At 48.0% G+C, this 26,607-nt stretch overlaps 1 protein-coding gene across 1 annotated transcript; it reads left to right on the plus strand.

The window, feature by feature from the left end:
• The first annotated feature begins 93 nt into the window (after positions 1–93).
• On the plus strand, positions 94–25,180 carry GID4 (GID complex subunit 4 homolog). Its single transcript, XM_056136913.1, has 6 exons — positions 94–531; positions 6,035–6,094; positions 15,547–15,654; positions 20,160–20,261; positions 21,732–21,862; positions 24,629–25,180. The coding sequence occupies exons 1-6, from the start codon at positions 94–96 to the stop codon at positions 24,690–24,692; spliced, it is 903 nt and encodes a 300-aa protein (XP_055992888.1). The 3' UTR covers positions 24,693–25,180.
• The last annotated feature ends 1,427 nt before the right edge of the window (positions 25,181–26,607 follow it).

A 26,607-nucleotide genomic window follows, 5' to 3' on the forward strand; every position in this document is an offset into this window, starting at 1 on the left:
CGCCACGTGTTTTCTCCGCCGGCCAATGGGGGAAAGCGCCGCGTGAGCCGGCTCCCGCCCCACCCGGCGCCACCGAGCCAATCGGAAGGGGTGATGTGTGTGCGAGGGCAAGTGGGGAGGGGGACTCGGCACAGGACAGGGAGGCCCTGCTCGCAGGTCCTGGGGTCCCGGCGGCGGCCCGAGCGCTCGGTCCGCAGGCGGCGGGCGGGTGCTCCCCCCTCCCGCCCCCACCCCGCGCGTGCGCGCCCCGGCCCCTCCCTCCCGGCCACCCTCCTCGGCTCCCGCGCGGCGGCGGCGGTTCCTCTCCCCCTCCCCCCAGCCCTGGCTCCGGGGGACCCCGCGATGCCGGTCCGCACCGAGTGTCCCCCGCCGGCCGGTGCGTCGGCCGCCTCGGCGGCCTCGCTCATCCCGCCGCCTCCCATCAACACCCAGCAGCCCGGCGTGGCCACCAGCCTGCTCTACAGCGGCTCCAAGTTCCGCGGCCACCAGAAGAGCAAGGGGAACTCGTACGACGTAGAGGTGGTGCTGCAGGTGAGCGCCGGCCGGCCGCCGGGCCCGAGGGCCTCCTCGCGGCACTCGGACTGTGCCCGCCTCTCCGCTCCTCGAGCCCGCACCGGCGGCCCAGGCCCTCGCTCCGGGCCTCCGCACCCGGCGCTGCACCCGACCTGCCCCGCCGCCGGCTCTCACTCTCCGAGCCGGGCCGGGACCTGGAGCACCCCCGCCTCGGACCCCCCGCGCCCGACCCCACTGGCCCGCCGCACACCCGGTCCTCCTGCCCGGCCCGCAGCCCTCGCGGACCCCGCAGAACTCTCCGCCGGTTTCTCCTGCACGGCCCCTCCCCGTGGCGGGACCCGTGTGAAATTCTCCCAGACCCGAGACCTGCCTCCCCCGTCCGGGGGTTTCCGCCTGGGAGCGCTTCGTCGCCCCAGATAGATCCGGGACACCCTCCCGCGCTAGCCTAGGAGCCCAAACGCTCAATCGATTCCGGTCCCAGGGCCCCTCCTGCAGGTCCGGCAGGCACGTCCCGGGTGCTGCTGGACCCGCGCCTCGGAGTTGGGCTCTGCCCGCTGGGGGCGCCCAGTGCCCCGATCGCTTTCAGGCCAAGCCCCCAGTGCTCTCTGCTTGCCCTGTCCCCTGCCTCCAGCCCCCTCTTGGCATCCCCCTGCCCTGGGCTCTCCCCAGACCTCCCCGCTCCATACCTTCATCTTCTGCCGTCCCAGCTCCGAGGGACCCTCTTTTGCGTCCTTAACTTTTATCCACACGTCAGAGCTGCCTGGCTGTCTCTGATGCCCATGGACTGGGGAATGTGATTTCCACCACGGATATTCCCTTCCCATGTCCATCCGCCTCCCCATGTGACCGGGGTTTCCCTGCTGGTGCCACCTGTCCATTAGCTTCGCTACCCTGGGCGCTGGCTGTCCCCTCTCATGCACATGGTAGCCCACCAGACTCTCCCAGGGGAGCAAAAGTGGCTTTTTTTTTTCCTTTCCCTTGGAAATGGTTCTTTTCTAGCAGCTCTTGCCTCTTGCCTGCCCCAGGACCACTTCCACCTTCCTTTGCCCCTTGTCCCTGGCCTGACAACCCACCCCCCAGACTATTACTAAAACACCCTGCAAACACTGCCCCCATGAAAGGCCACAACAGTCCCCACCCCACTGCCTTGGTGTTCCATGTGTGAGATTGAAGTATTTGTATCTTGCTTATGCTCACCCGTTGCCCTTTAAATTTTTCAAAAATCTTGACCAGTCTTCCTTCAAACAAGTAGATCTCCCTCCCAAACACAATGCGGGAGCATTTTATTTTTCTACTAAATATAGAGCTTTTTTAAAAAAAACTATTTTGTGAGAATCAATAATTTTCTCTTGATTGGCAAAACTACATCTTCAAAATCCAGAAGCTTATGTCACTGTTATTGTTATTGAGAAATCATTGTGACTGAGGTCTTCTGTATCAGGCATCTCATGTGGTGATCTCCCCTTTTCTGCTTCAAATATGAACAATTGCAGGCCTCCGCCTTGTCCTGAGATAATCACCAGATACTGAAAGTGGGGTCCCTGTGGTGGGTCCCGGTATTGAGGATGGTGTTGAACGTTGTCGGTCAGTGATGTGGTGAGGGACCCCTGACAGGAAAGGTCTATGGTGAAGGAAGGTGCGTCGGTGACTGCGCAGCTCCTCACTCCTATCAGGAGTGTGTTGTTCTGACCCCGGCAGGTGTGGTGCGTTCTGGTCAGGGACTGCGTTTCTGCACAGCAGCTGGGCTTGCGGAGAGCTCCGAGCAGAAACCTGGCTGAGTGGGATGCCGGAGAACACTGTTCTTCATCTGCTCTAGGGAGCTGCTTATCAGCACTGAGACAACTCAGGGCAAGTGGATTACTCTGTCACCTGGTTTTTTCAGCCAGTACTAGTTCATTACACTCAGGCTTCTTAGAATAAGCAGGTTTTTGGTTTCTTTCTTTCTTTTTTTTGGGGGGGGGGGGGCGTTCACACCTGCTCAGGGGTTACTCCTGGCTCTGCACTCAGGAATTACTCCTGGCGGTACTCAGAGGACTGACTATATGGGATGCCAGGGATCGAACCCAGATCAGCCGCATGCAAGGCAGATGCCCTACTCCCTGTACTATTGCTCCGACTCCCGAATACAGCTGCTTTTATAACTCATATTTCCTTTTCCTCTCTAACAGCATTATGGAAAGATAATTCCCACATAATACAATGCAGCCACATTCGGTGTGCAGTTCAGGAGTTTGTATTCGTAAGATTGTGCAACTATCACTGTACCCACAGTTGGGAGTGTTTTCTTTGGGGGAATGTGGTCTGGTGCTGTAGGAATTGAACCCAGGACCTCACACAGGCAAAGCGAGCACTCTGCCCTCACTAGATATTGGGGTGTTTGTCCCTGTCTTTGTCACCTGCCTCCAACCTAGGTAACCACTAGTTTCTTTTCTAGGATTTGCTTATTTTAAACATTTTAGACCAATAAGAATCAGATTCTATGTGGCCCTTTGTATCTCGTTCCTTTCACTGAGCATCATGGTGTCCAGGTTCATACTATACACGTTTCTGCTCTTTGTTCCTTGTTGCATTGTGATCCACTCTGTGTCTATACCATATTTTGTTTATCCATTGGAGTAGGTAGATATTTGGGTTGTTACCACTATTATGTTTATTATACTTATGCCTTATTATTATGTATATTATACTGCTCATAACATTCATGTACCAGCTTTTTTTATTTATTTTTTTGCTTTTGCTTTTTGGGTCACACCTGGCGTTGCACAGGGGTTACTCCTGGCTCATGCACTCAGAAATTACTCCTGATGGTGCTCGGGGGACCATATAGGATGCTGGGAATGGAACCCAGGTCAGCCGTATGCAAGGCAAACGCCCTACCCGCTGTGCTATCTCTCCAGCCCTCATGTACCAGCTTTTGTGTGGACATGTGACTTCATTTCTCTTGGGTAAATACCTAGCAAGAGAATTTCTGGGTCACGTGGTAACTTCAAGTTTCACAGCTAAGAAACTCCTAGGTTGATTTTTCAAGTGATCACATCATCTTACTGCTCTACCAGCAATGTATAAAGGTGTAAGTTTCCCCACATCCTTATCAGCACTTGCTTTTGTCCATCTTTTGCTTTTAGCCTTCTTTAATGAATATGAAATGGGTTTTCATTATGGTTTTCATTTGAATATCTAATGTGTATCCTCTCTCTCTCTCTCTCTCTCTCTCTCTCTCTCTCCATGTTTTAAATGCCATTTTGGTTTGTTTTTTGAGATATTTGAGACACTGACTGGGTCTTGTTACTGTGACTATCTCTTCTCTGCCGTTCAGGAAGCCAGGAGTAAAGCAAAGGCCAGGGTTACCGTGAAAGAAATATTTAGAAGAGCAGCTATTGGGCACAACTGTGCGTGAGACCTTCTTGCTAAACATTTACCTTCTCTTTCTCTTTGGGCTGCTGGCCTGTCGTTTGGTCCGAGCCCTCTGCATTGTGGCATATTTGGGTTCACAAGCCAACATCAAGGTCAGTTTGAGCAAAGTGGGAGCAACACATGGCTGAATGAATGGTGGCCATGCTGAAATTCTGATTCTCAAGCATGCGATAATCCATGCAAGATGTTAGCCAATTTACAGTTCAATTTTTAATCTTATTAGCAAGTATCCTTGTCACCTGATACCCTTTCTAGCAGCTGTGAAACCCCAAACTATTGAATTTAGTGGGAATCACATACATGAAATTTAAGGCCTCAGGATAGAGCTGTGTATCCTTTAAATAAAAGCTCTTTGCCGAACCATGTTCGTGTGCATCAGCTGCAGTAGATATCATTCAAGGCCATGGTCATAGTGTGGATGTGAAAACTGCCTTGGCAGCTTTCCCGTGGAATACTTTTTGTCACCAGCACCACACTGAGCTGGGAGCACTTTCGCTTCATTGAAGCCCATTTGCTTTGGTGCTGACCTCATCTGGCTGCCTGACTTCATTGCAGTTTTTGCAGTTTGCTTTAGTATTTGATTTATGGTGTAATTGGAAATAGTTGAGTCCGAATATTTTTCCACAAACCTTTGCTGTTTCCTTAAAATGAAACCTTGCTTAACACTCCAATCTCAAAGCTCTGCACTTTGTTTTCCTTTAATTTCAGGCATTTACTTTGTAAGTGAATGCAGCTACCCTGAGTCTGAAACCCTGCCTTTTGAGAAGCGTGTGTGTAGACCCAGGTGAAATGTACCCCTTGGGTGTGTGTAGGTGAGATGTACCCCTTGGGTGTGTGTAGGTGAGATGTACCCCTTGGGTGTGTGTAGGTGAGATGTACCCCTTGGTTATGTGTAGGTGAGATGTACCCCTTGGGTGTGTGTAGGTGAGATGTACCCCTTGGTTATGTGTAGGTGAGATGTACCCCTTGGGTGTGTGTAGGTGAGATTTTCTCCTTGGGTTGCTTTCGGCTTCAGGTAACCATGCTGCTCCAAAAGAGGGTAAATGTGAGTGAAATTTGGATCCCATGCTCCAAGAAGTCTGGACAGGACTTGGTTCCAGATTGGCTTCTCGGATACCTCCTTCCTGCTCCCTGTGCTGCCGTTCTGGGCATTTCCTAGCTAGTGTCTCTCCGCAGCCTCTCACATCAGCCTCTTCAAAACCCAGGCCCTTCCTCGGAGCACCCAGGAGACTATGCACACACCTAATTGGCCAGAACTAGGTCACTCACCCCTGAACAGTGACTCACAGGGGACAGGTATATGTTTGCTTGGATTCATCAGGGCTGACCAGGCCTGCTGGGGCCAGGGTAGGTGCCAGAATGAGATCTGGGTCCTGCCAGGCAGCAAAAGTTGGCAATTAGTTGTTGGGTAGGCGTCCGACAGGACCTCAGAGACCAGTAGGTGGTGGTTGCTAAACTTTACTACCTCCTGTGGCTGTTTCCAGGCCAGAGAATACAAGGGTTAAGGCACTTGCTTGCTTGTGGCCAACCTGAGTTCTAGCACTGTGGCATTATCTGTGGTCCAGCACCGCTAGGAGCACAGAGCCTGGAGTAAGCCCTAAGCACCCAGAAAAAATAACCCCAAAATTCTATGCCCGTTCCCTCTGTACCTGACTCCTTTTGTCAAGAAATACAACCTTTTGATAGGACAACAGGTAGGGCACTTACTTTGGCACATGTCCGACACAAATTCAATGCCTGGCATCCTGTATGGTCCCCCAGATACGGCTGAGCGATTCCTGAGAGCAAAGCTAGAAATGACCCACTAAGCATCATTGGATGTGGCCCCAAAACCAAAAAATAAAGAGACTGAGCTAAGCTGCTAGGGAATGGCATAGGGTCCTGAGATCCTTTTGCTTTACGAGAACAGGATGTGGATGGGGAAGCCCCCCGGGGGTGTCCATGACTGGGGCGCCCTGGGCGATACTGGGCATGCCTTGACCTCCAGGTGGCCTGTCCACCTATTTTTCAGGTACCCCTGACCGCAAGGCATGGGATTCCAAAGTACTCCAACTTTTCTCCCTCTGATTTCTGCATCTGTAACAAGCTGTGTATCTTTTCTTTCCAGCATGTGGACACAGGGAACTCCTACCTCTGTGGGTACCTGAAGATTAAAGGCCTTACCGAGGTAAGCAGTCATTCACAGGGGCTGGAATGTGGACGCAGAGGGCGCACTCCACAGTCTCTGCGAGTTCAGAGCTGGCAATTTGAACTCTTGGGCCTAATTGAAGTGTTCCGTTTCCAAATGTTGTTATACAGTGAGCAAAGATTGTGTAGCTTTTGTCTGGTTGGGTTTTTCCTTTGAAGGACTTCCCCAGCAGTGCTCTGGGGCTGTTCCTGGCTCTGTGCTTGTGAGTCATTCCCAGAGGCACTTGAGGGACCGTGAGGTCCGAGAGATTGAGTTTGGGCCCCCCTCATGCAAGGCCTACGTCCAAGGATCTCCCTCCTGCCCAGAACATGCAGCTCTGATCTGACATGACCTGTTAGAAAGTATGCAAAACCCTAAGTCTTAGGTTTTTAAAGTTTAGAGTCATGTCACAGAGTGGAGGACACTACTGATTTTTTTTTTTAGTACTTCTTGGTGCGTATGCTGCCCAAGCCCATGTGCTGCTTGTACCCATGTGGCCGAGCACATGCATCTTCCCTCTTGAGATGTGTACTTTCATACTTTCCTGTCGAACGCTGGGATGCATGTAGGGGCCCTCTCTGCCCTTGGAGAAGCCCGTGTTCTCTCTTAACATGTTATTCTGTCTCTCTTACTCTCCATTTTCTCCCACTTTCTCTTCCTCCTTCCCTTCAAAAAACCCTCCAAATAAAATCTGTTTTACTTAAAAAAAAATACTTCTTAAGGAAAAATAATAATAGGACTATTACTACCACCTGCATCTGAAGTTTAACAATTTCTGAGATAAGCATCAGTAGCTCAGGAGCTAAAGTCTGTTCAGTTCTTGAACCTTGCCGGTCTCTGGGACAATGAAAACTGATCTTCCAGTTTCTAGTTGAATACTGCTACGTATCTGTATTTTCCTTTCTTCAAATCATCTTGAGCCTCAGAATTCTCAGGAATTCAGAAAGTAAGATCCAGCATCCTTTTGACGCCAGGGAGTAAACAGGAAGAGGAAGGAGGTGACAGGACTGGTTGCCTCACCCTGCCCTAGGGCCTGGGCGCGACCTGGCTGCAGTGGCCTGTCAGCCTCCTTACTACCCGATGACCTGGCGGGCTCAGGAATGCTGCCCGGAGCAGAGGCCAGGCACTCGGCTGACCTCACTCCTTTCTCAGCTTCTCATCTGTAAAATGGGAATTTGAAAGATCTCCTCCCCAAGCGTGTGTCCTGGAGAAAGGAGCGGTATTAGAGCAAGAGGTAGACTGTGAGGGGACCCAAAAGACGGGGCGCTCACCAGACCCCGAGTCACCTCGGTCTGGAAACACTTGTTTGGCTTTCCTGGGTTCTATCTGTTTCCATTCTTCTCCTTTAGAAACTTGAGAATTTCCTCTGACACCACCTCCAGGAATTTACCCAGTCAAGTAGGGATAGGAAATGATAGCAAAATGAAGGATGCAAACCAGTGACTTTTGTAGTAAAAAACCTAGTAAATAGGACATGTTCAACTATTGGGCAGCTAAAATGCATCTATTAGTACAAGCCAACAAAATTCATAGTGTGAAATACACACACCATCTCAAAACCCATCTTTCAGGTTATAGGAATCCACACCAACATGGTAAGTCGTGTTTAAAAATCCCAAAATAAGGCCAGAGAGAGTACAGCAGATAAGGCGTTTCTGCTTGCATGCAGCTGACCAGGGTTCTATCTGCAGCCACCGCATATGGTCCCCCAAGTCCTGCCACGAATGATTCCTAGGCACAGAGCCAGGTGTGAGCCCTGAGCCCAGACAGGCCTAGGCCCCAAACTGAGAAATAAGATGATTAGAGTTCTTCAACAGTGTGCCAAAGCACTGAGCCTTCCCTCGGGGCAGTTGCCTCGCTGTGAGGAGGGCCTCTGAGTTGTGAACTTGTGCACTGGGGCAGACATCGACCTTTACTGGTGGGCGTCAGACCCCAGAGTTCCCCTCCTAGCTGTTCCTTCCATTTGGCACTGGAACAACCTCCTGCACACACACAGCCCCACCCCCCACGCCTACTGGTCTGCCTGATAATGAGCCCAGTCACCTCACTAAAGTGGCATTTTGTTTAAGAAGGCAGATGTGGGGCCGAGACAGCACAGCAAGTAGCCAACCTGGGACTGATCCCCAGGCAGAGCCAGGACTAAGCCCACCAGGTGTGGCCAGGAAAAAGAAAAAAAGGCAGATGTATTTCCTGAGCTGCTTAAGTCCTGCTCAAAATCAGACTCTAGAATTCCTTTTAATATCTCTTTTTGTGGGAGTTTTTTAGGGTATGGAGCGTTCAGGCACCAGCCCTGACTCCCTGCTTGGGGGTTACTCCTGATAGTGCTCGGGAGATATGTGCTCTCAGGGATCTAAAAGCATGTGCTACAGCTCTTGGCGCCAGTGCCTCGGCCCAATAGCAGCCTGGCTTCGAGCAAGTTCACCTCCCCTGCAAGTCTGATGAGCTGGCACAGTTCATTGGCTTTTAGCCTAGCTGTGGTGTTGTGCAACTCTTCATTACTTTTATGTACTTTGTTTGTTTGTTTGTTTTTGGGTCACACCCGGCAGTGCTCAGGGCTTACTCCTGGCTCTGCACTCAGGCATCACTGCTGGTGGTACTTGAGGGACCATATGAGGTGCCAAGGATTAAACCTGTGCGCAAGGCAAGAGCCCTGTCCACTCCAGTCCCTCTTCATTACTTTAGAGTTCGATATCTAATACTGATTACTGCAGTTAATTAGTAAAATGCAGAAAGAGGGCAAGTCTTTGATTTTTATGTCAGTTATAAAATTCAGTTATCCCTTTTGGCTGCTTTTCTCTTTATAGCAGTTAAAATATAATATGTATAATTTAACAAAACAAAATGATACCCTTTCTCATGTATGAAAGTGTAACTACCAAGTGGAGATGGTTCAGAGGGCTGGAGCACATGCATTATATGCGGGAACATTGGGAATGATCCCCAGTACTGCATGGTCCCCCAAGTATCCTCAGGTGTGCACCCCCAAAGAGAAAAAGGAAATAAGTCAAAGGGTTAAAGTGCATGCTTTGCATGCCCAAGGCTCTGGGTTTGATCCCCAGCACTGGCCTGAGCAGGGCCAGGTTACCCCTGGCCCCCAGCATCGCTGGGCCTCAGCATCATTGCATTGCCTACGCCAAGCATGAACCATCGACTCCTTTGGGCAATTATCACCGGTGGTCCTCCACTTCCCTGAGCATTGCTTGGGAGGGCCCCCCAAAAGTTGTTGTGCCTTCTGGAAATGAAGCCCCAAAACTGTGGAGGATAGATCTCAGGTAACATTCCTTTTGCAGTTTTCAGCCAGTCAGCCGTAGAGAGAGGGTGTCCCTCCTGAGGCCTAGGTAAACCCTCAGCTCTTCACACAGGTATGGAGGCGTCCTTCAGGGTTGTGCTAGATTCGCTCACAGAACCAGGGAAACAGGTCACGCTGGCCAGTGTCACAGGAGACTGCTGTGTGACCAGCCCCATCGCAGGGCACAGGCGTGCTTGGAAGTCCTCTTCGATTTACGCATCTGGTGTCTAGAGGCCTGAGGCCTGGAGAGGGGGGGTTGAATAGCTTATTTTTCATTTTAGGGGCCACACATGGCGGTGCTGAGGCTTTTGGAACTGCCTGTGCTCAGGGACCATGTGGTGCATGGGCTAAAACCTGGTGCTCCAACTTACTGCGCCCTCTCAGCGGGGCTGGACATTTTGTTTATTTAAGTGTTTTTTGGGCCACACCTGGTAGAACTCAGTTCATGCCTAGCAGTGGGTAATGTGGTGCTAGGGTTCCCTCCACATCACAGCATCCACTCAATTCTTTTATTTATATTTTTTAAAACAGGTTGAACCTTCTATGCGAATATTTTTTAAATTGAGGTTGGTTGTCTTCTCCCTTACATCCTATCCAATATGTGCTACTCCTGGTACATCAGTGGTATAGAGTATGGGATGTTATGAGGCCGCCCATGCTCCGAGAATTCTGAAATTTTAAATAAGGTGATAGTTCTTGAGTTAAATTTTTAACTGCGTGGTAACTTTAGGGTCTGAAGCATCTCTGCATCTCGTGGCTGTCTTCTGAAATTCAGTTGTGAGTCTGTGGATCATGGCCATTAATGAGCTTATATAGCACCGGAGGCAGTCTGTGGGCGTGACTGCCAGGCTCCCAGAGCACAGGGGGAGATGGGGAAGACTCTGTGAGCCCCTCTCCACGCACTGCCCTCCTCCTGCAGACAGAATTGTGTTCTTTGACCTGTACATTACTGCCCACCGGGTCTACACTCTAGTACATGAATATCCAGGTCCTGTCCTGAGTTTTGTTGGTAACTGTTTTGGGTAACTGTCTTCTTCAGAGTAACTTTTGTATATAACAACTCTCATTCATTGTGTTTCTCCATTTAAATTAACTCAGAAGGGGCTGAGAGACAGTACAGTGGTCAAGGCTCTTGTCCTAATGCAGCAATCCCGGTTCAATCCCTAGAACCACCTGCGGTCCCCCAGGCACCACCAGGAGTGATCCCTGAGCCTTGCTAGGAGTAAGCCCTGAGAACTGCTGGATGTCGCCCAAAACATAAAAGGAAAATAATTACTCCTGAGTTGGGAGGAAGCCTTGTAGTTACCCTAAAAATCACTTGAAACATTTTTAGAGAAAAGTCAATGCAAGAATTTATTAGGGAAACTAGTGATTGGAACCGTATATTTTCTTTGTATTGTACTTGGAACACTTTATTATTTGGGCTTTTTGTCTTGTGGAACTTTTAGAAAAAATGGTAAAGTTCAGAGCTCAAAAAATCAATATAAGTGTCTTTAAATTTAAAATCTCAAATCAGGCCAGGGATGTAGCTCAGTGATAGAGTGCGTGCTTTGCATTTTTGAAGCCCTGATTTGATCCCAAACAGGCCCCCCCACACACACTCCCCCTAACAAAAAGGCAGCAATAGTACTTTTAGGGCCAAGGATGTAGCTCAGGAGTAGACCACTCACTTTGCATGTACGAAGCCCTAAGTTAATTGCCACATCATTCATAAGTCTGATGCTAGCTTACATAGTACTCTTTTGTTTGCTTGTTTGGTTTTATGGTTTTGGTTTTGGTTTGTTTTTTTCTTTTTTTTTCTTTTCTCTTTTTTTTTTAATGAGGAATCACTTCTACTGGTGCTTGGGAGACCATATGGGGTACTGGGCATTGAACTCTAGTCAGCCACATGAAGGCAAGAGCCCTACCCACTATACTCTTGCTCTGTACCCAGAAAATTTTTTGCCTCAGTCTTTTTTCCTAGATCAGTTTAGTATTTTATCTCTTAAAGATGGATTTCCAGGAGTCAAAGAGATAGAACAGTGAGCAGGGTGCTTGCCTCATATGCAGCTGAATCAAGTTTGATCCCTGGCACCCCATATAGTCCCCCGAATCCCAACAGGAGTGATCCCTGAGCGCAAAGCCAGGAGTAAGCCCTGAGCATTGCAGGTGTTAGCCAGGAGCCAGGTGTAGCCCCAACCCCATCAGCAATAACCTAAAAACAAACAAAAAACTGGGTTTTCAAGAGCCAGGGTTGTAGCCCAGTGGTGTGGAGCACAACATGTGGAAAGTTCTAGGTTTAGTCCCTGGCACCATATTTTAGAGTTGGGGGGGGAGGGATCATGGAGATAACCCAGCGGGTCGGAGCACATGGTTGTATGTGGGAGGACCATGTTCCATCCCTGGTACTGCATGGGCCCATGAGCATTGCTGGTATGACCTCTCCTAAAAAGCAACTTCTACGTTGGGTTTCCATTAAGAAATTTTTCTTCTACTTTAGGGGGTATGGTGCCGCCAGCAGGTCAATCTGTACCTGTGAGGCGAGTGCATCAGCAGCCTGATGGCACTGTCAGACTTTCAGATACCCCAAAATCACTTCTGTGCCTTTGGCCAGACCCCAAAAACTTGGGGCAAAGTTTACCAAGAAAGTAAACGGCCAAAAGTTAGGTATGTGGGAGACATACCCACAAACCACCTCCAGCTTAGCTATATAATTAGAGGCATGGCCTCTCTGGTTCCTGATCGAACTGCTTAATGGCCATGATCCCAGAGATTCAGAAATGAATCTTGGAACCCAAAGCTTTTGGCAGAAATGCATCCTGTTCCTGCAGTAAGTTACTGGGACTGGGCCACTCCAGGTCGGAATAGGTTTCGTGCCTTGGTCTGTTCCCCCTGGCGGCCGACCGCCATCCTCCAGAGGCCACTGGACAGTCAGGTTTGGGCCTGCAGTGATGAGACACGTGGGGCCTCACCAGATGGGGGTGGAACTGCCCCTTTCCTCCCCATCCCAACAAGACCCTGAGTTGCCGCCTACAAAAGGCCTCTCTGGCTCCTGATCAAGCAGATTAACGGCCATGATCCCAGAGACTCAGAAACAAACCTTGAAACCCAGCGGCTTTTGGCAGAAATGCATCTGGACTGCATACAAGATGGCCGCTGCCTCAGAGCTTATTGGAAAGCCAGGTATGAGCCAGCAGTGATGGGGCAACTGCAGTCTCATGGGAAGGGGTGCGGTACTGGCTCATCCTTCACGCCCTACCGAGGTCACAAGTTGCCCCCCACAAGCGGCTCTCTGGCACGGCCATGGCTCCAGAGGCAAAAGGACTTAATCCAGAGCTCGGCAGCTTGCAGCAAAAAAGCGAATGGACCATGCGTAAAACTACGGCGCCATGCCTCCCTGGGAGGGAAAGGGTGTTGCTTCCTTCTGCCTCCTGCCCTCCCCCCCGCCCCGCCTCCGCAGCAAGGTGGCCACTGCCTCAGAGCTTATAGAAAAGCCAGGTATGAGCTGGCAGTGATGGAGCAACTGCAGTATCATGGGAAGGGGTACCGGCTCGTTCTTCTCGCCCTACCGAGGTCACGAGTTGCCCCCCACGAGCGGCTCTCCGGCATGGCCATAACACCAGACGCACAGAAACCAATCTCGTAATTATTTGGCTCTTTGCAGAAATCCAAAATCATGTGGCCACTATGGCGGCCGCATGACATTTATATGATTCTCATAACCAGCTATAGAAAACAAAGTATTTCACAATGCCCTTTCAGCAATTCTGATTGTTGGGAGGGAAATTCTAAACAATAATGGTGCATCTTTTGTCGAAATAATGAATGTAATCAATGTAGAGAAGAGTTAAGTAGGAATCATCTGCCTCACAGGCATTGGTGGGGGACATATTGGGGTTCTTGGTGGCAAAAAATGAGTACTGGTGAAGGGAAAGGTGTTTGATCATTGTATGACTGAGACTTAAAACTGAAAGCTTTGTAACTTTTCCCACAGTGATGCAATAAATAAATACTTTAAATAAATATAAGAAGAAAAAAATAAATAAATAAGATTATGAAAAAAAAAGATAAAGTGGAATTCATGTCCAATTCAATCAACCAATCAGTGGCTGAATAAATAGCAGTACTCCTACATTAAAAAAAAAAAAAAAAAGAAAGAAAAAGAAAAAGAAAAAAAAAGAAAATTTTCTTCTGGGGCTGGAGCAATAGCACAGCAGGGTAGGGCATTTGCCTTGCACGTGACCAAGCTGGGTTCGATTCCCAGCATCCCATATGGTCCCCTGAGCACCACCAGGAGTAATTCCTGAGTGCAAAGCCAGGAGTAACCCCTGTGCATTGCCAGGTGTGACCCAAAAGGAAAAAAGAAAAAAAAAAGAAAAAGTTTTCTTCTTTTCTGGGACCAGAGAACTAATACAGTGGGTAAGAGTCTATCCCCAGCACTCCATATGGCCTCGCAAACATTCCAGGAGTGATCTCTGAACCAGGAGTAAACCCTAATTCTTCCTTCTGAGGAAATAGTGGCAGTATTGAGGCAAGAAGGTTGAGCATTTGGAAGTGTTGCGTATCTGTTATTCCAGTGTTCACTGAAAGAGAAGGAACTGCCCGAGCACTGTGCAGAGCAGGCCTCTTCAATGGCTGCCTAAGGGCTGTTGCTCCTTCTGGAGAACTGTGAGCCCGTGTATCAGCATCTCTCCAGAACATCCCACACTATAAGGCCTGGCAAGTGAGAGAAGCCTCAAAGACACCAAATTTTTTTTAAAACACGTAGATATTTTGTGCAGGGTAAGAGGTATGGGTCTGAAGAAGAAAACGAGCCCTCTCTGTTCCCGGGAATTAGCAGTGCAGTCTGTGATCTGCTCAGCCTGGCCATCATCACTGTCCTTCTCGAGATTCCAGGGGCTTGGCATACTGGGCTGGGGATCAGTTAGTCAATTATTTCTTTGATTGCTTAGTCAATTACTGCTTTGATTGCTTTGATTTCACACATGCAAAGAAATGGCATACTTTTTTACAGTGTTAACTTTCTCTTTTGTTAATTTTCCCCCTAAATCATTGCTGTTTCTTTTATCAGCAAATAAATGAATACATTAGCAGCAACTGTAACCATCCAAATAGTAGACATAATAAATAATATTTATTTATAAAAAATAAATAATGCCCCCAGTGGTATTTTTATAGTTGTAATTTTCTATTGCAGATTTGATTTTTATACCTTTTTAATTTTTTAAAATTTGTTTTGGTTTGGGGGCCATATTTGTTGATGTTTAGGGCTTACTCCTGACTCTGCACCCAAGAAATGCTCCTGGCAGTACTCGGGAGCATATGGGGTGCCGGGGATCCAGCTCAGATTGGTCACATGCAAGGCAAGTGCCCTCCCTCCTGTTTTATCACTCCAGCCCCCATATATTTTTTTCTAGTATTAATTGGTCTTAATCATATGAGATATTAAATGTACCACTAATTTATCTGTATTTCATCAAAAAATAAAGTCACATTCCTGGAAACTTGACAGAATTGATGTGAAGGGTAAAAATGATAGGGCCAGCTTAAACCGAGTGGAGCGAAGTAGTCTGAGGGAGACTGAGCCGTGAGCACTGCAGCTTTGGAGCCTCTTTGGGTGTTTTCCTTAGACAGCAGAATCTACTAAGTTACCATCTGTTTTTGTGCTAGAATATTCTGCATTTACTTGTGGTGAAAAGGGTCCGGATTTTTTATCTTGAGATGAAAGCTAAAGATTTTCTGCTATGTGTAAAGCCCCCAAGTCCGAAAGATCCTCCAGTGCTGGGCAGTTCCTCTGAGCTCTTGAGCACTCAGCAAATCACTGGGATTGTGATTATCAGCATCATGGCTTTTGATCAAAGTATTAACCGGGAACAGAGCTGGAGCGATAGCACAGCGGGTAGGGCGTTCGCCTTACAAGCGGCCAACATGGCCGACCCGAGTTCGATTCCTCTGCCCCTCTCGGAGAGCCCGGCAAGCTACCGAGAGTATTCGATATGCCAGACACAGTAACAACAAAGTCTCCAATGGAGACGTTACTGGGCCCGCTCGAGCAAATCGACGATCAACGGGAGGGCCTTTTTTACCTATTAACCGGGAAGAAGGTAAAGGCTGATGGTTTGTTTGTGGAGAATGGAAGCTTCTTTCCGTCATCATGTTTTAATATTTGGGTTTTTAACCATAGGAGTATCCAACGCTTACGACCTTCTTTGAAGGAGAAATAATCAGCAAAAAACATCCCTTCTTAACTCGAAAGTGGGATGCTGATGAAGATGTTGATCGGAAACACTGGGTAAGTAAATCTTACTCTTTTTTTTTTTTTTAATTTTTTGGAATTTGGGACACCCTGGCAGTGCTCGTGGCTTACTCTTGGCTCTGCACTTAAGGGTCACTTCTGGTAGGGCTTGGGGGACCGTATGTGATGCCAGTGATTGATCCCAGGTCAGCCATGTGCAAGGCAAGTGTCTTACTGGCTATACTCTCTCCGGCCCAATGGTTAAGTAAGCCTTTGACCTGCCCCGGGCTACCAGGGACCAGAGTTGGGGAGCTGAGGCATTTCTCTCAGGATTTTATCACTAGTTTCTCGCTCCTTCTACCTGTTTGTTCATTTCCAGGCCACTAGTTCTCTCTGACCACCTGTACTTGGGGGTGACCTATGAGTCATACAATAAGTGGCCTCTGAGTTTATTTAGGGTTGGCATGAAGTGAGGATACTTTCTCAATACTTGTTCCTTCTCTTGGCTTCTCTGCATGGGCTGAACAGCAGTGTTGCTTCTCCTCTGAGCTCCTGTTTGAAGTGGCACAATCTTCAGTTTCCTCAGAATGTCCCTGAAGAGACAGTTCTCTTCACACCCTCTTAAGTGTCAGATAAGGTAGAGCGGTCTTCTCATGCACCCACAATGACCACGTCCAAGTAATTTCAGTTGTTCTGATTCTTTTCATTGGTTGCCACACCAGTTTTTGTTTGTTTGTTTGTATTTTTAAGCCCCACCCAGCAGTGCTTGTTAGGGACTATGAATGACCCCTGGTGGTGCTGGAGCAACCATAGGTGCTGCTGGGAATTCAAACCCTGGTCGGCTGTGTGCAAGGAGTGTCTTGCCCTCTATACTGTTTCTCTGGATCTGCCCCGCAAGTCTCATGTCTTCAAAAATCTATTTCTCAGCCTATAATAATAGCCTTTTGTCTCAGTTGATTGATCAAGGAGATAATGGATTTTTATTCCACACTGTGGAAGTACAATGTGGTTGCACCCACTCAACCAGTCAGAAGTGAATTTGTTGGTAATGAAGATTCTAGAACTCCTCATCCTTCCTGTTAAGTACTCACTCCTGGCTGATGATGCTGCGTCCTGATTCTGGCTCACTGATCTAGAGAGGATTCAGACTATAGACCCCTGTCTCAGCTTTAATTTCACAAAATAACTGCTTTGATTATTAATGGTTCTTATTTGTGTTAGGAAAAGAACCTTTCAGATGCTGTTTCAATTAAATACAAACAAGCTTTTAGAAAACTTTATTAAAAACCAGCAAATAGACAGTAAAATTATATGATCAATTGTGTTTATATGAAGAACAAGATTCAAATATCCAAAAGGCTGGAGTGCCTGAGTGGTCTGCGTGGTGCCGGTGTCTGGGCTCCCGGAACCTCCCCTGCTCAGGGCAGGCCTTTCCCGCACAGCATCCCACCACGTGAGCTGGCTCCTTCCTTTCCTGGACGGTCAGGAAGAAAGATCAATTTCCTATTCAAATTTGATTTCCATTTCAAATGGTCCTATAGAAATATAAGTTCTTGGAGGTCCAGTGAAAGCCCAGTTTTAGGCAAGGTTGGGTGTCCATAAATACCTGGAAAGCATTGATTAACTCTTCTGTCGATTTCCACTGGAACACGGGAGACTGGGAAGCCAGCCTTTGCGGGTTTTTAGTGACCCAAGGACTAAAAGAGCCCTGTTAGCACTGGCCCGTGAGGTGTGGTGGAATGGGGAGGGCGCCTGCACGGCATCTTTTCCTGCAGTGCTGGCTTCCTCTACAGCGTCCAGCACTCCCAGGGCTGGGCCAAATCCATCCGGGACTCTGGGGACTCTGAATCTAATAGGCCTCATCCAGCTGTCATCTTTCCCTTGCAAAAAGAATTAGATGTGAAATTTCACCCAATCTTCTCAGTATTTCTAGTTGGTGTTATGGAGCCAAAGCAATAGTAGAGAGCTGGTTGGGTGCCTATCTTGCATGCAGCCAACCGAGGTTTGAGACCAGGATCCCATATGATCCCCTGAGCTCGCCAGGGTTGATCCGTTAGCCAGAAGTAAGTCCTGAACACAGCCAGATGTGGCCTTAAAAACAAAAACAAAACAAAATGAAGTTGGCATTATGGTGTGTGAGCTCAAATTGTGGGTGAGCAACATGTGCTTTCAGTGGCCGAGAGCCACCTCTCTGGCCTCCCCAGACTGATGGTCAAAATGGCCCATTTAATGCAGACCTGTTAGCATACTTATAGAACATCTGAGGGGGTTAGAGGCATAAGACTGACTGCACATGGGTATGATTGATCAATTACAGAGGTAAAGCATTTCTGTGGAGGCAATTCCCTTGGGGGAAATAACTCAAGGAGACACCCTGTCTCTCAGGGACATCTATATTGCTTTTCTCTTTCCTTATAGTTGTACATATTAAACAATTAAGTTTTCTTATTATTATACTTGCAGTTATTTAGATAAATACAGTAAGAGATGGAGATTCCAAAACTTAGTCCTCTGGGCTCTGAAGGCAAGCAAAGCTTTTACCATAAATCCCAGACTAAGTCCTCAGACCAGTTCAGCTTGTCCTTCCCCATAGGGGTCCTGTCTGGGGACAGGCAAGAGTGTGCTTTCATGCTTTCTAGACAGTCCATTTTGGTGCTGGGGTAGCTTTGCCACTTGCCCCAGGTCCATCCCAGTCACATGGCAGGACCTCCCTTTGTGGAGGTTGCTTAGGGTCTATAGCAACCGAAACCTGAGTCAAGTAATTATGATGGATGCCCAGGAGTAAACATATTTCAGAGCCAATCAACGGCCAGATATTAGGAGCATAGCATTAACGGTCTTTCTTTGGTTAAGCAAAGAACATTGCTCTGTAGTAAACTATGATAAAGCTATAGAGGAAATGGAAAGCTAGTAATTCACTACAAATACAAAGTCCAGAATCACCAGAAGTTTTGACTTAAAAGTAACCAAGACTGACTTGGGAAATGTAACAATGAGAGGTAAGTTTAAAGATAAAGGGGATTCGGGATGCTCCAAAGAGCACTGTAAGTTTCTCTGGGAGGAGGGAAAGGGGCAATTCACTGATGAAGCCTAAAGCACTTAGGGTTAACATCCAACACTGGTGGTACTGTGGTCAAGAAAGAATCGGTCAACCTAGTCTACTTAGAGAATATTATGTGACAAATCATCTAACTTAATATCTCTCACTGTATCTTAATTTTTTTACAAGATTAACAGATTTATTATAAAATTTGGGGGGAAGAAGACAAAAGGGGAACAATCATCTTAGAGGCAATTCCTAAAGCCTCATATATGATAAGCTTTTTCTGAATCTCTTGTTGTGTGTGTTTTTTTTGGGGGGGGGGCTGGGGGGTCACACCCAGCAATGCACAGGGGTTACTTCCTGGCTCTTCACTTGGGAATTACTACTGGCAGTGCTCAGAGGACCATATGGGATGCTGGGAATAGAACCCGGGTCAGCCACGTTCAAGGCAAATGCCCTATCCGCTGTGCTATCGCTCCAGCCCCTTGTTGTGTTTTTTTAACATGATCCAGTTCTACACGTGGTCTCTTTTGATTATTAGACTTAACCATTTTATACCTATTGCCAGTTTCTACTTCGCCATATTGTGTCCGAGGACTCCATGCACTTTGACACCAAGTTCTAGCTTATTCAACATACTTTCATTTTATTTATTTAATTATTTATTTTGGCTACAGTAAATTCACTTGCAGAAATCTAATTGATCTTAGCTCTTTATATGTGAAGTTGTTCTGGAAAAAGCCCCTAGAATTATATTCATCCCATCCTGTCTGTCCCTCAGGCCACTGATAGCTCAGCACCCCTGAGCCCAGCGCCTGTCCCAGAGATCAGGTCTGACTGACTAGGCATGAGCGGACTGTAAGACTAGTCTTCACTGCCCTTGCTGACACCGTGTCCACCACGTCCCTGCCTGTGACAAGGCCACCGCACCTGCCTGCAGAGGGGGTTGTTTAACTTATTTTTTAATTGAATCACCCTGAGATACAGTTACAAAGTTGTTCATGATTGGATTTCAGTCATACAATGTTCCAGTACCCGTCACCTCCCTGTATGTTTCCCATCACCAGTGTCCCAGTTTCCCTCCGGCCAACTCCGCACCTCCCCACCTAGCCTGCTTCTATGGCAGGCACTTTATCTCTCTCCTCTCTCTCTCTCTCTCTCTCTCTCTCTCTCTCTCTCTCTCTCTCTCTCTCTTTCTCTCTCTCCCTCCCCTCCTCCCTTACCCTCCTCCCCCCTCCTCCCTTTCTCTCTCTTTCTCTCTCTCTCTCTCTCTCTCTCCCTCCCCCTTTCTTTCCCTCTCTCCTCCTCTCCCTCCCCCTTCTGTGCATTACAGTTTGCAATGTAGGTACTGAAAGGTTATCATGTATGTCCCTTTATCTACTTTCTGCATTCGGTTCTTGTCCTTAGTGACCGTTTCCAGCTATCATCATAGTGATCCCTTCGCAGAGGGTGTTTGTGACTTGAACTGCTGCTACTGGATTCTCACACGCTGTGTATACTCTTGTTTTCTTACTTCCAGGGGAAATTTCTGGCTTTTTATCAGTATGCAAAATCATTTAACTCAGATGACTTTGATTATGAGGAACTGAAGAATGGGGATTATGTCTTCATGAGGTGGAAGGTAAGGCTGGGCCCCATCGCTCTCTGGCTGTGCCAGCCCCTGGAGCGTCCCCCGTCCCAGCTGGTCCCCATGGTCGTGTTGTCTTTACACACACGTGAGAAGCAGGCGCAGCCCCACTGGAGAACTACTCAGGCCCCAGCCGCTCACTCTTTGGTTAAATTCTGGTGTGGCTAGCCGGTGAATTCATGAATGGGGGGGGGGTGTTCCCCAGCTCCCCTGGCTACCATTGTTCCTGTCTTTTCCTTTCCTTTCGTCTGCCAAGAAGCCTTTTGCCCCTCCAGGTTGAGTCATCTCCCGAGTTCTATGGCTTTTGGGATAAGCCAGTCCCTCCGACTTCGGTCATCCCCTGCCCTGCACATTGCCGTGGTGTGAAATGCCCCGGAAATGACTCTCCGGGTCCTGGCCCTGGGCTTCCAGTCCCTCCAGCACAGGAAATGAGAGACTGAGAATGGAATTTCGGTTTTCCACTCCCCAGCGCCCGATGGCTCCATGTGGCTGGCCCTTGACACTGCCTTGTGCGCCTTTCTTCAGCAGCAATGCATGACTGTGCTGTGGTCCTGAGCACCGGGCACAGGAGCAGTAGTGCCGCAATGAGTCACTTTGTGAGCATAGACCCACCTCTTCCCTCCCCGTGCCAGCACCCCACAGGGAGAATGGTTTTATCTTGAAACCTTGCCAGCTCTCATGCCAACTCTTTAGGGCACTCATCCTCAGCTTTCCTTTGGGGGTGGAGGCAGTCCCTCAGTCAGTGCCAGGTGCGGGCAGTGAGGCTGAGCTCTGCTCTCGGGAGTGACCACCTAGTGAGACTATGTTAAGTGTCTAGTTTTCAGAACCACAGTTTTCCAGAAACGGGGAGGGAGAGTGTCTCCAAAGAATGTCTCAGGATGACTTTCTGTGAACTTTCCGTAGACCTGTTGGACTTCGGGCCTCTGCCCCGTCTCCCCGAGAGAGCAGATACCAGAGTGCAGCTTTCTCAGCTCCTGGCTCCAGCCAGAGATAACAAACTTGCCTCTCCCACAAGGTGCCTAAGAGACAGTAATGTGCTGTTTGCTGTGATAAGGTGTGGGACTCTTGGAGGGGATACTGTGAGGCCTGCTGGTGGTGTTGGCCCTCAGAACGCCCCACAGGCCAGTGAGTTACCTGCCACTCTCAGGGTCTTCAGGAGCCCCAGTGACAGTCCCTGGGGTGGGGTAGAAGCTTCCTGTCTGTGAGCCCTGAAAGGCAGGAAGGCAGGTTCGTGGGTGGGTGTTGTTGTTCGGACCCTGGTACCTCCTCTTAGTTACTGATCCTAGTGAGAAGACAACGTTGGCCCTGTTAGTCCGCAGAATTCAGCGGCCCTGTGCGTGAGTCAGGCAGACATTCCCATCACCCAGTGAGTTAGGACCTCACAACTGCCCAAGGGCTGACAGGAAGCCCCCGGGGTGGCTGGAGCACGCCCCACATCCCTGACCACATCCCATCTCTGTGCAGGAGCAGTTCCTGGTTCCAGACCACACAATCAAAGACATCAGTGGTGCTTCCTTTGCTGGCTTCTACTACATCTGCTTCCAGAAGTCGGCAGCCTCCATAGAGGGCTACTATTACCATCGGAGTTCAGAATGGTAAGGAAGTGTGGTCCGGCAGAGGTGGACTGACTCCACTCTCGCTTGGCTCTCCCAATCCAGAAAGAAATCCTTCCAAGTGTCTCATAGGTTTCATGCTTTGCTCGCACACTGGGGGCCCCTTTGAATGATCTCAGTCGCTCTTAATAAGGGCTCGAGATAGAAATGAAGGAATCAGATGAAAGAATCATCGCTTAAATTATTTCAGGTTGTGCTGTGGTTTCCGCAGTGTTCATCTCTGCCTTGCTGAGTTTGTATTTATTCCTTCCAGGTTGAATCAGTAACTGAAATGTGGCATCCAGCTGTGGATAGTGTGAAGTTTGCTGTCGGCAGTCTTATAATTTGTGGTTCTGCTCCTTCTCAGTGCCCCCTAGTACCAAAATGGGCGGTACTGGGGGGCACTGGGATGATTCTGGGGCAGTAGTAGCTTTAGATTTAAGGGGGGGAGGAGGTCTACTCTTTCTTCTCCTAAAGAAAATAGATTTAGGGGGGTATTGAGTCTTTTTTTTTTTTCCTGGAAAGGGCAGTAGGCCTAATCAGTTTGGGAACCTCTACTGGTCCCAATGCAGTTGACTTGAGTCTAGTGACCCAAAAGCCTTCAAGAGTGGAGGGTCCTGCCCCATTTTACTCACAACTACTAGTTTTTGTCACCTTTGTGAATTCTCTGGATTATTGCTGTATTTTTTGGTTTTTTTCTTTGTTTGATTTTAGTTTTGGAGCCACTCCCATCCGTGCTCAGGGATTACTCCTGGCAGGCTCAGGGGACATTATGTGGTACCCAGGATTCAACCCAGGTTGGCCAAATATGAGGCTTGTGTACTATACTATTGCTCCAGCTCTATTGCTGCTTTTTTTTTTTTTTTTTCAAAAAGCGCCTTGCTATACCTGAAGGGTAAACGATACCATGAAAGATCTGATTTCCTCTCTGAATGTAGACATGCACATGGTTTCATTTCTAATTTTCCACACATCGGTGACTCGTGATGCTACCATGCATCAGCTCTGATTTCTTGTTCATCAGCTCAGATGGTTTCTGCATGTAATGCCCTGGGACTCAATGCCGTCTCAGCTCTGCCAGTCCCCAGCTTAAGAGTTTCAGCAGTGTTCTGTTTTCAGATGAGTTTAAAAAATGTTTCAGATCCTTTTTTTTGAATAACAACTTTTGTTGAGAAATAGTCACATTCTGTGTGAAATATTTCATTTAAAGTGTACATTTCAGCTATCTTTTTGTTTGTTTTGCTTTTTGGACCACACCCAATGTGCTCAAGGCTTACCTTCACTCTTCCCTCAGGAGTCATTCCTGTCAGTGCTCAGGGGAGCATATGGAATATCAGGGATTGAACCTGCATGAGATGAATGCAAGGCAGGCGCCCTCCCTGCTGTACTATGACTCGGGTCCCCATTCATCCATCTTGCGTATATTAAACACTGGTGCAGCCTTCAAGTCTATTTTAGAACCTTGTCATTACCCCAAGAAGAAAGCCTGCACCCCTTAGCTTGTCAGCCCCAACTTCCTGTCCCTCCCAGCTCTAGTCAGATGCTGGTCTCCTTTACCCAGAGGTAAATTTGCCTGTTTAATTAAGTCCATCTTATGGCCTTGGCAGCACAGTGCTGTGAAGTTTCAGCCGTAGTGTGGCACATTTCAGTAATTCATTTATATTACAGAATAATTTTTTGTTCCAGGTATGTATTCCACATTTTTCTTAAATCCTTTAATCAGTTGATGGACAGTTGTGTTGGCTTTTGTGACTAATTCTCTTGCTTTCCTGTTTTCAGTTCATTTGGTCATACTAGGAGTGGAATTGCTGGGTCCAGACAGGTTCCTATAAAAACTTTTTGAGAGCTGCCCCAACTCTTTTCCATAGGAGAAGCCTCATTTAACTCTGTCTTAGCAGTGATAAGGACCCCAGTTCTTCTGCTCTCCCCACCTCCTCCCCAAAACACACTTTCATGGCTGTCTGTGTAGCTATCCCTATGGGTATGATGTCGTGTTTCCTGCGTTTGACTTATATATATATTTTTTTTTTAATTATTTGAGGATGGAGTAGTCAGAAATAAACCACTTTTATTTTTTTCAGCATACTCTTCCTCGCTTCTCTGTGAGACGGGGAGAGTATACATGCAGGCCATTGCCCTAATAGGCCTACAGGTCATCGTCCTGTGTGTGGATACAACTCCTCGAACTTAGATGATGGGGGGGGGGGAAACAGGACACACAAGACACCTCGGAATTTGCTAATGTTTTCTATTTCTAATAGCCTTGTCTAGGGAAGTGAGAAAAGTCAAAAGCTTTTTTGTTTTTGTTTTTGTTTGGTTTGGTTTTGTTTTTGGCTTCTGTGAGAATTTAATTGGGATATCTATGCCTGTGTTACCTATGAAGTTCTAAAACGCTGATGGCCTAGATTTTTTTTTTTCATGATGGGACTAGAACCAGACCTCGTATGTGCAAGGAAGGCACACACTTTACCCCTGAGCTACACCCCTGGCCCACAGGGTGTTGCCACAGCATGGTGCTGCAGTTGGGCACGGGTCTGCCTCTCCTGGAACTCCACAGCCGTCACTGTGTGAGCCCCAAGGACTGATCATCTCAGGCATCATTTGGGATGATGATTTGCCGAAGGGAAAAATAAAACTAGGTTCATGCGAAGAAATCTGAGGCGCCTTTTCTTCCTTAGGTGCTCTGGGGTGCGGGGTAAGGGGCTTATTCTGTGACCCCCTTCTGTCCCATTCTCAGGCTTCCTCCATCTCTCTCCCTCCCCCCCACAGGTATCAGTCGCTCAACCTGACTCACGTTCCTGAGCACAGCGCACCCATCTATGAATTCCGGTGACAATGGCTCAGAGCAGCAACCAAATAGAACTGAACTTGGCAAAAAAAGAACTTTGCCAAGAAAAATTGTGTACCTGCCAGAACCAGGAGAACACGTGTTCCTGTTTCTTCCTGAGCAGACTCACATCGGAAAGCATGAATGTTAACCACAGAATCCAAGGAGCATGGCCGGCCAGCGGGACAGGCAGAGGGAGCGGTCTCTGTTCTTCCTCTCTCTCTGTGGCAGTTTGGTCTTAATCTGTTTTTAAGCTACCTTAAATGCACTTTTCCTTCCTGCACAGCTAACTTCTGTGTCACTGAAATGCCCATTTCTTCTTCCATCCCTGCCCTTAGCCGAGTAGGAGGTCAGCCCCTGCCCTCCCTTCCCTTCCCCTTCAGCCTTGGTGCTCAGTACTCCCCACCTAGGCCGCCCCTTTCCCCCTTCCTCCGCCTCCTCTCTTCCCTTCCCCGTTGCTTAGTCTGGTAGCTCCAGAGAAGGCGGAGCCCCAGCACCCGCGTGCCCCTCAGCCATTTGTATGGGGAGGTGTCAAGCTGCAGTAGCATCTCCCTGAGACCCGTGAGGCGGAGGCTGACTGCCGTGGGTCAGCTGGTCCTTCCCTGCCCTGCAATAACACTGAGCTGGTCCATGCCTGCAGGTTTCCGGGGCCTGCCAACAGGGATCACCACACTCGAGGCTTCCAGGTCCCTGGTGGAAGTGTCCAGTCCTGCTCACTCAGCACGTTTGCTCTAAACTTTTGAACTTGAGGGCAATACTAAACTTTAAAAGAAAAAGAGGTTTTTTTATTACAAAATTATTTTTATGGTCCCTTTAACGAGGACCCTATGGCAAATGCACAATTATTCAGAATTACATTTTAACGTTTTCACATTGAAAACAGCAAATGTTGACTTAGTAATTTTTATACCTTATATCTATATGTAAATGTATATTTAATCAACCAGCAGTTTGAAACAAGTCATCCTGGTACAAAAGTTTTTCAGCATTGCATAAATTAATAGTGCTAAACAGGAGAATTCTTTTTGGGGCCAGTTTAGCATTTGTACCTCCTTTTGCTACTCAAAACAGCAGTGCTTCGTGGCCACCTTCTCCACAGGGCAGAAGGGGCCCTTGTTCGAAAAAAAGTGAAGCGGAAATGTGGGGAGGGGTTGGGTGGGAACATGAATGCACTCAAGTAACTCGAGGCTCACGTGCCAAAGTGTGTGTGTGTGTGTGTGTGTGTGTGTGTGTGTGTGTGTGTTGGTTTGGTTTTCAAATGTTTAAAAATCTTGGGTTGGCATCCATTGTAGCCCATAGACCTGGAGAGTCGAGCAGGGCTTTTGGAGGGAATGGTATTGTGGCATTGTTGGTGGTTTCTAGACTTACTCAGAATACAAAGAGGAAAGCTTTAAAAGCGAGAGCATTATGATCCACAGGAGCTAAAGGAACTGAACATTGCTTCTCCATGGGCAGTAATAAGAAAACACAAAGCCCTCCTCTCTAGCTGTGCAGTGGGAGGTTTTTGTTTTGTTTTGTTTTTTATTCTGAAAATAGGATTCTCCTTTTAATGGCATATGTACTGTATGTTACTGAGCTTGAATGTCAGGGGGACAAAGGAGAAGTATTGGGGAAGGTGGTCATCAGACATCTACGGTGAATTGTCCTGAGGCTTTGCACAGAGGTCTCACCTCTGCAAAAGACCAGAGCCTTGGGCCCCTAAAAAAAACTGCTCCAGAAACTTAAGTAGAAGAGTGATTCGTGTCCTTTCCCAGAGATGAGTCAGAAATCATTTTTTCGATTTTACTACTCAAAGGCACTAGAATGGCCAGCTCAGGTGGAACCCGGCTCACCGCTTACTCACAGGGAGATGCCGCTCCTGAGCTTTGCTCAGGCCGACGGTGTCACATCAGAGTGTGGATTAGGGCTGCTTTTTCTTTTT

The sequence above is a fragment of the Sorex fumeus genome, unplaced genomic scaffold, assembly GCF_029834395.1.
Source record: "Sorex fumeus unplaced genomic scaffold, SorFum_2.1 ptg000122l, whole genome shotgun sequence".
NCBI lineage: Eukaryota > Metazoa > Chordata > Mammalia > Eulipotyphla > Soricidae > Sorex > Sorex fumeus.

What these genes read in the sequence shown, in the direction of transcription:
- GID4 (XM_056136913.1), top strand. Translation starts at nt 94, where the DNA reads ATGTGTGTGCGAGGGCAAGTGGGGAGGGGGACTCGGCACAGGACAGGG. An exon ending in AGATTAAAGGCCTTACCGAG is followed by an intron (nt 6,095 to 15,546) that starts GTAAGCAGTCAT and finishes TTTTAACCATAG; the next exon opens with GAGTATCCAACGCTTACGAC. An exon ending in TACCATCGGAGTTCAGAATG is followed by an intron (nt 21,863 to 24,628) that starts GTAAGGAAGTGT and finishes TCCCCCCCACAG; the next exon opens with GTATCAGTCGCTCAACCTGA.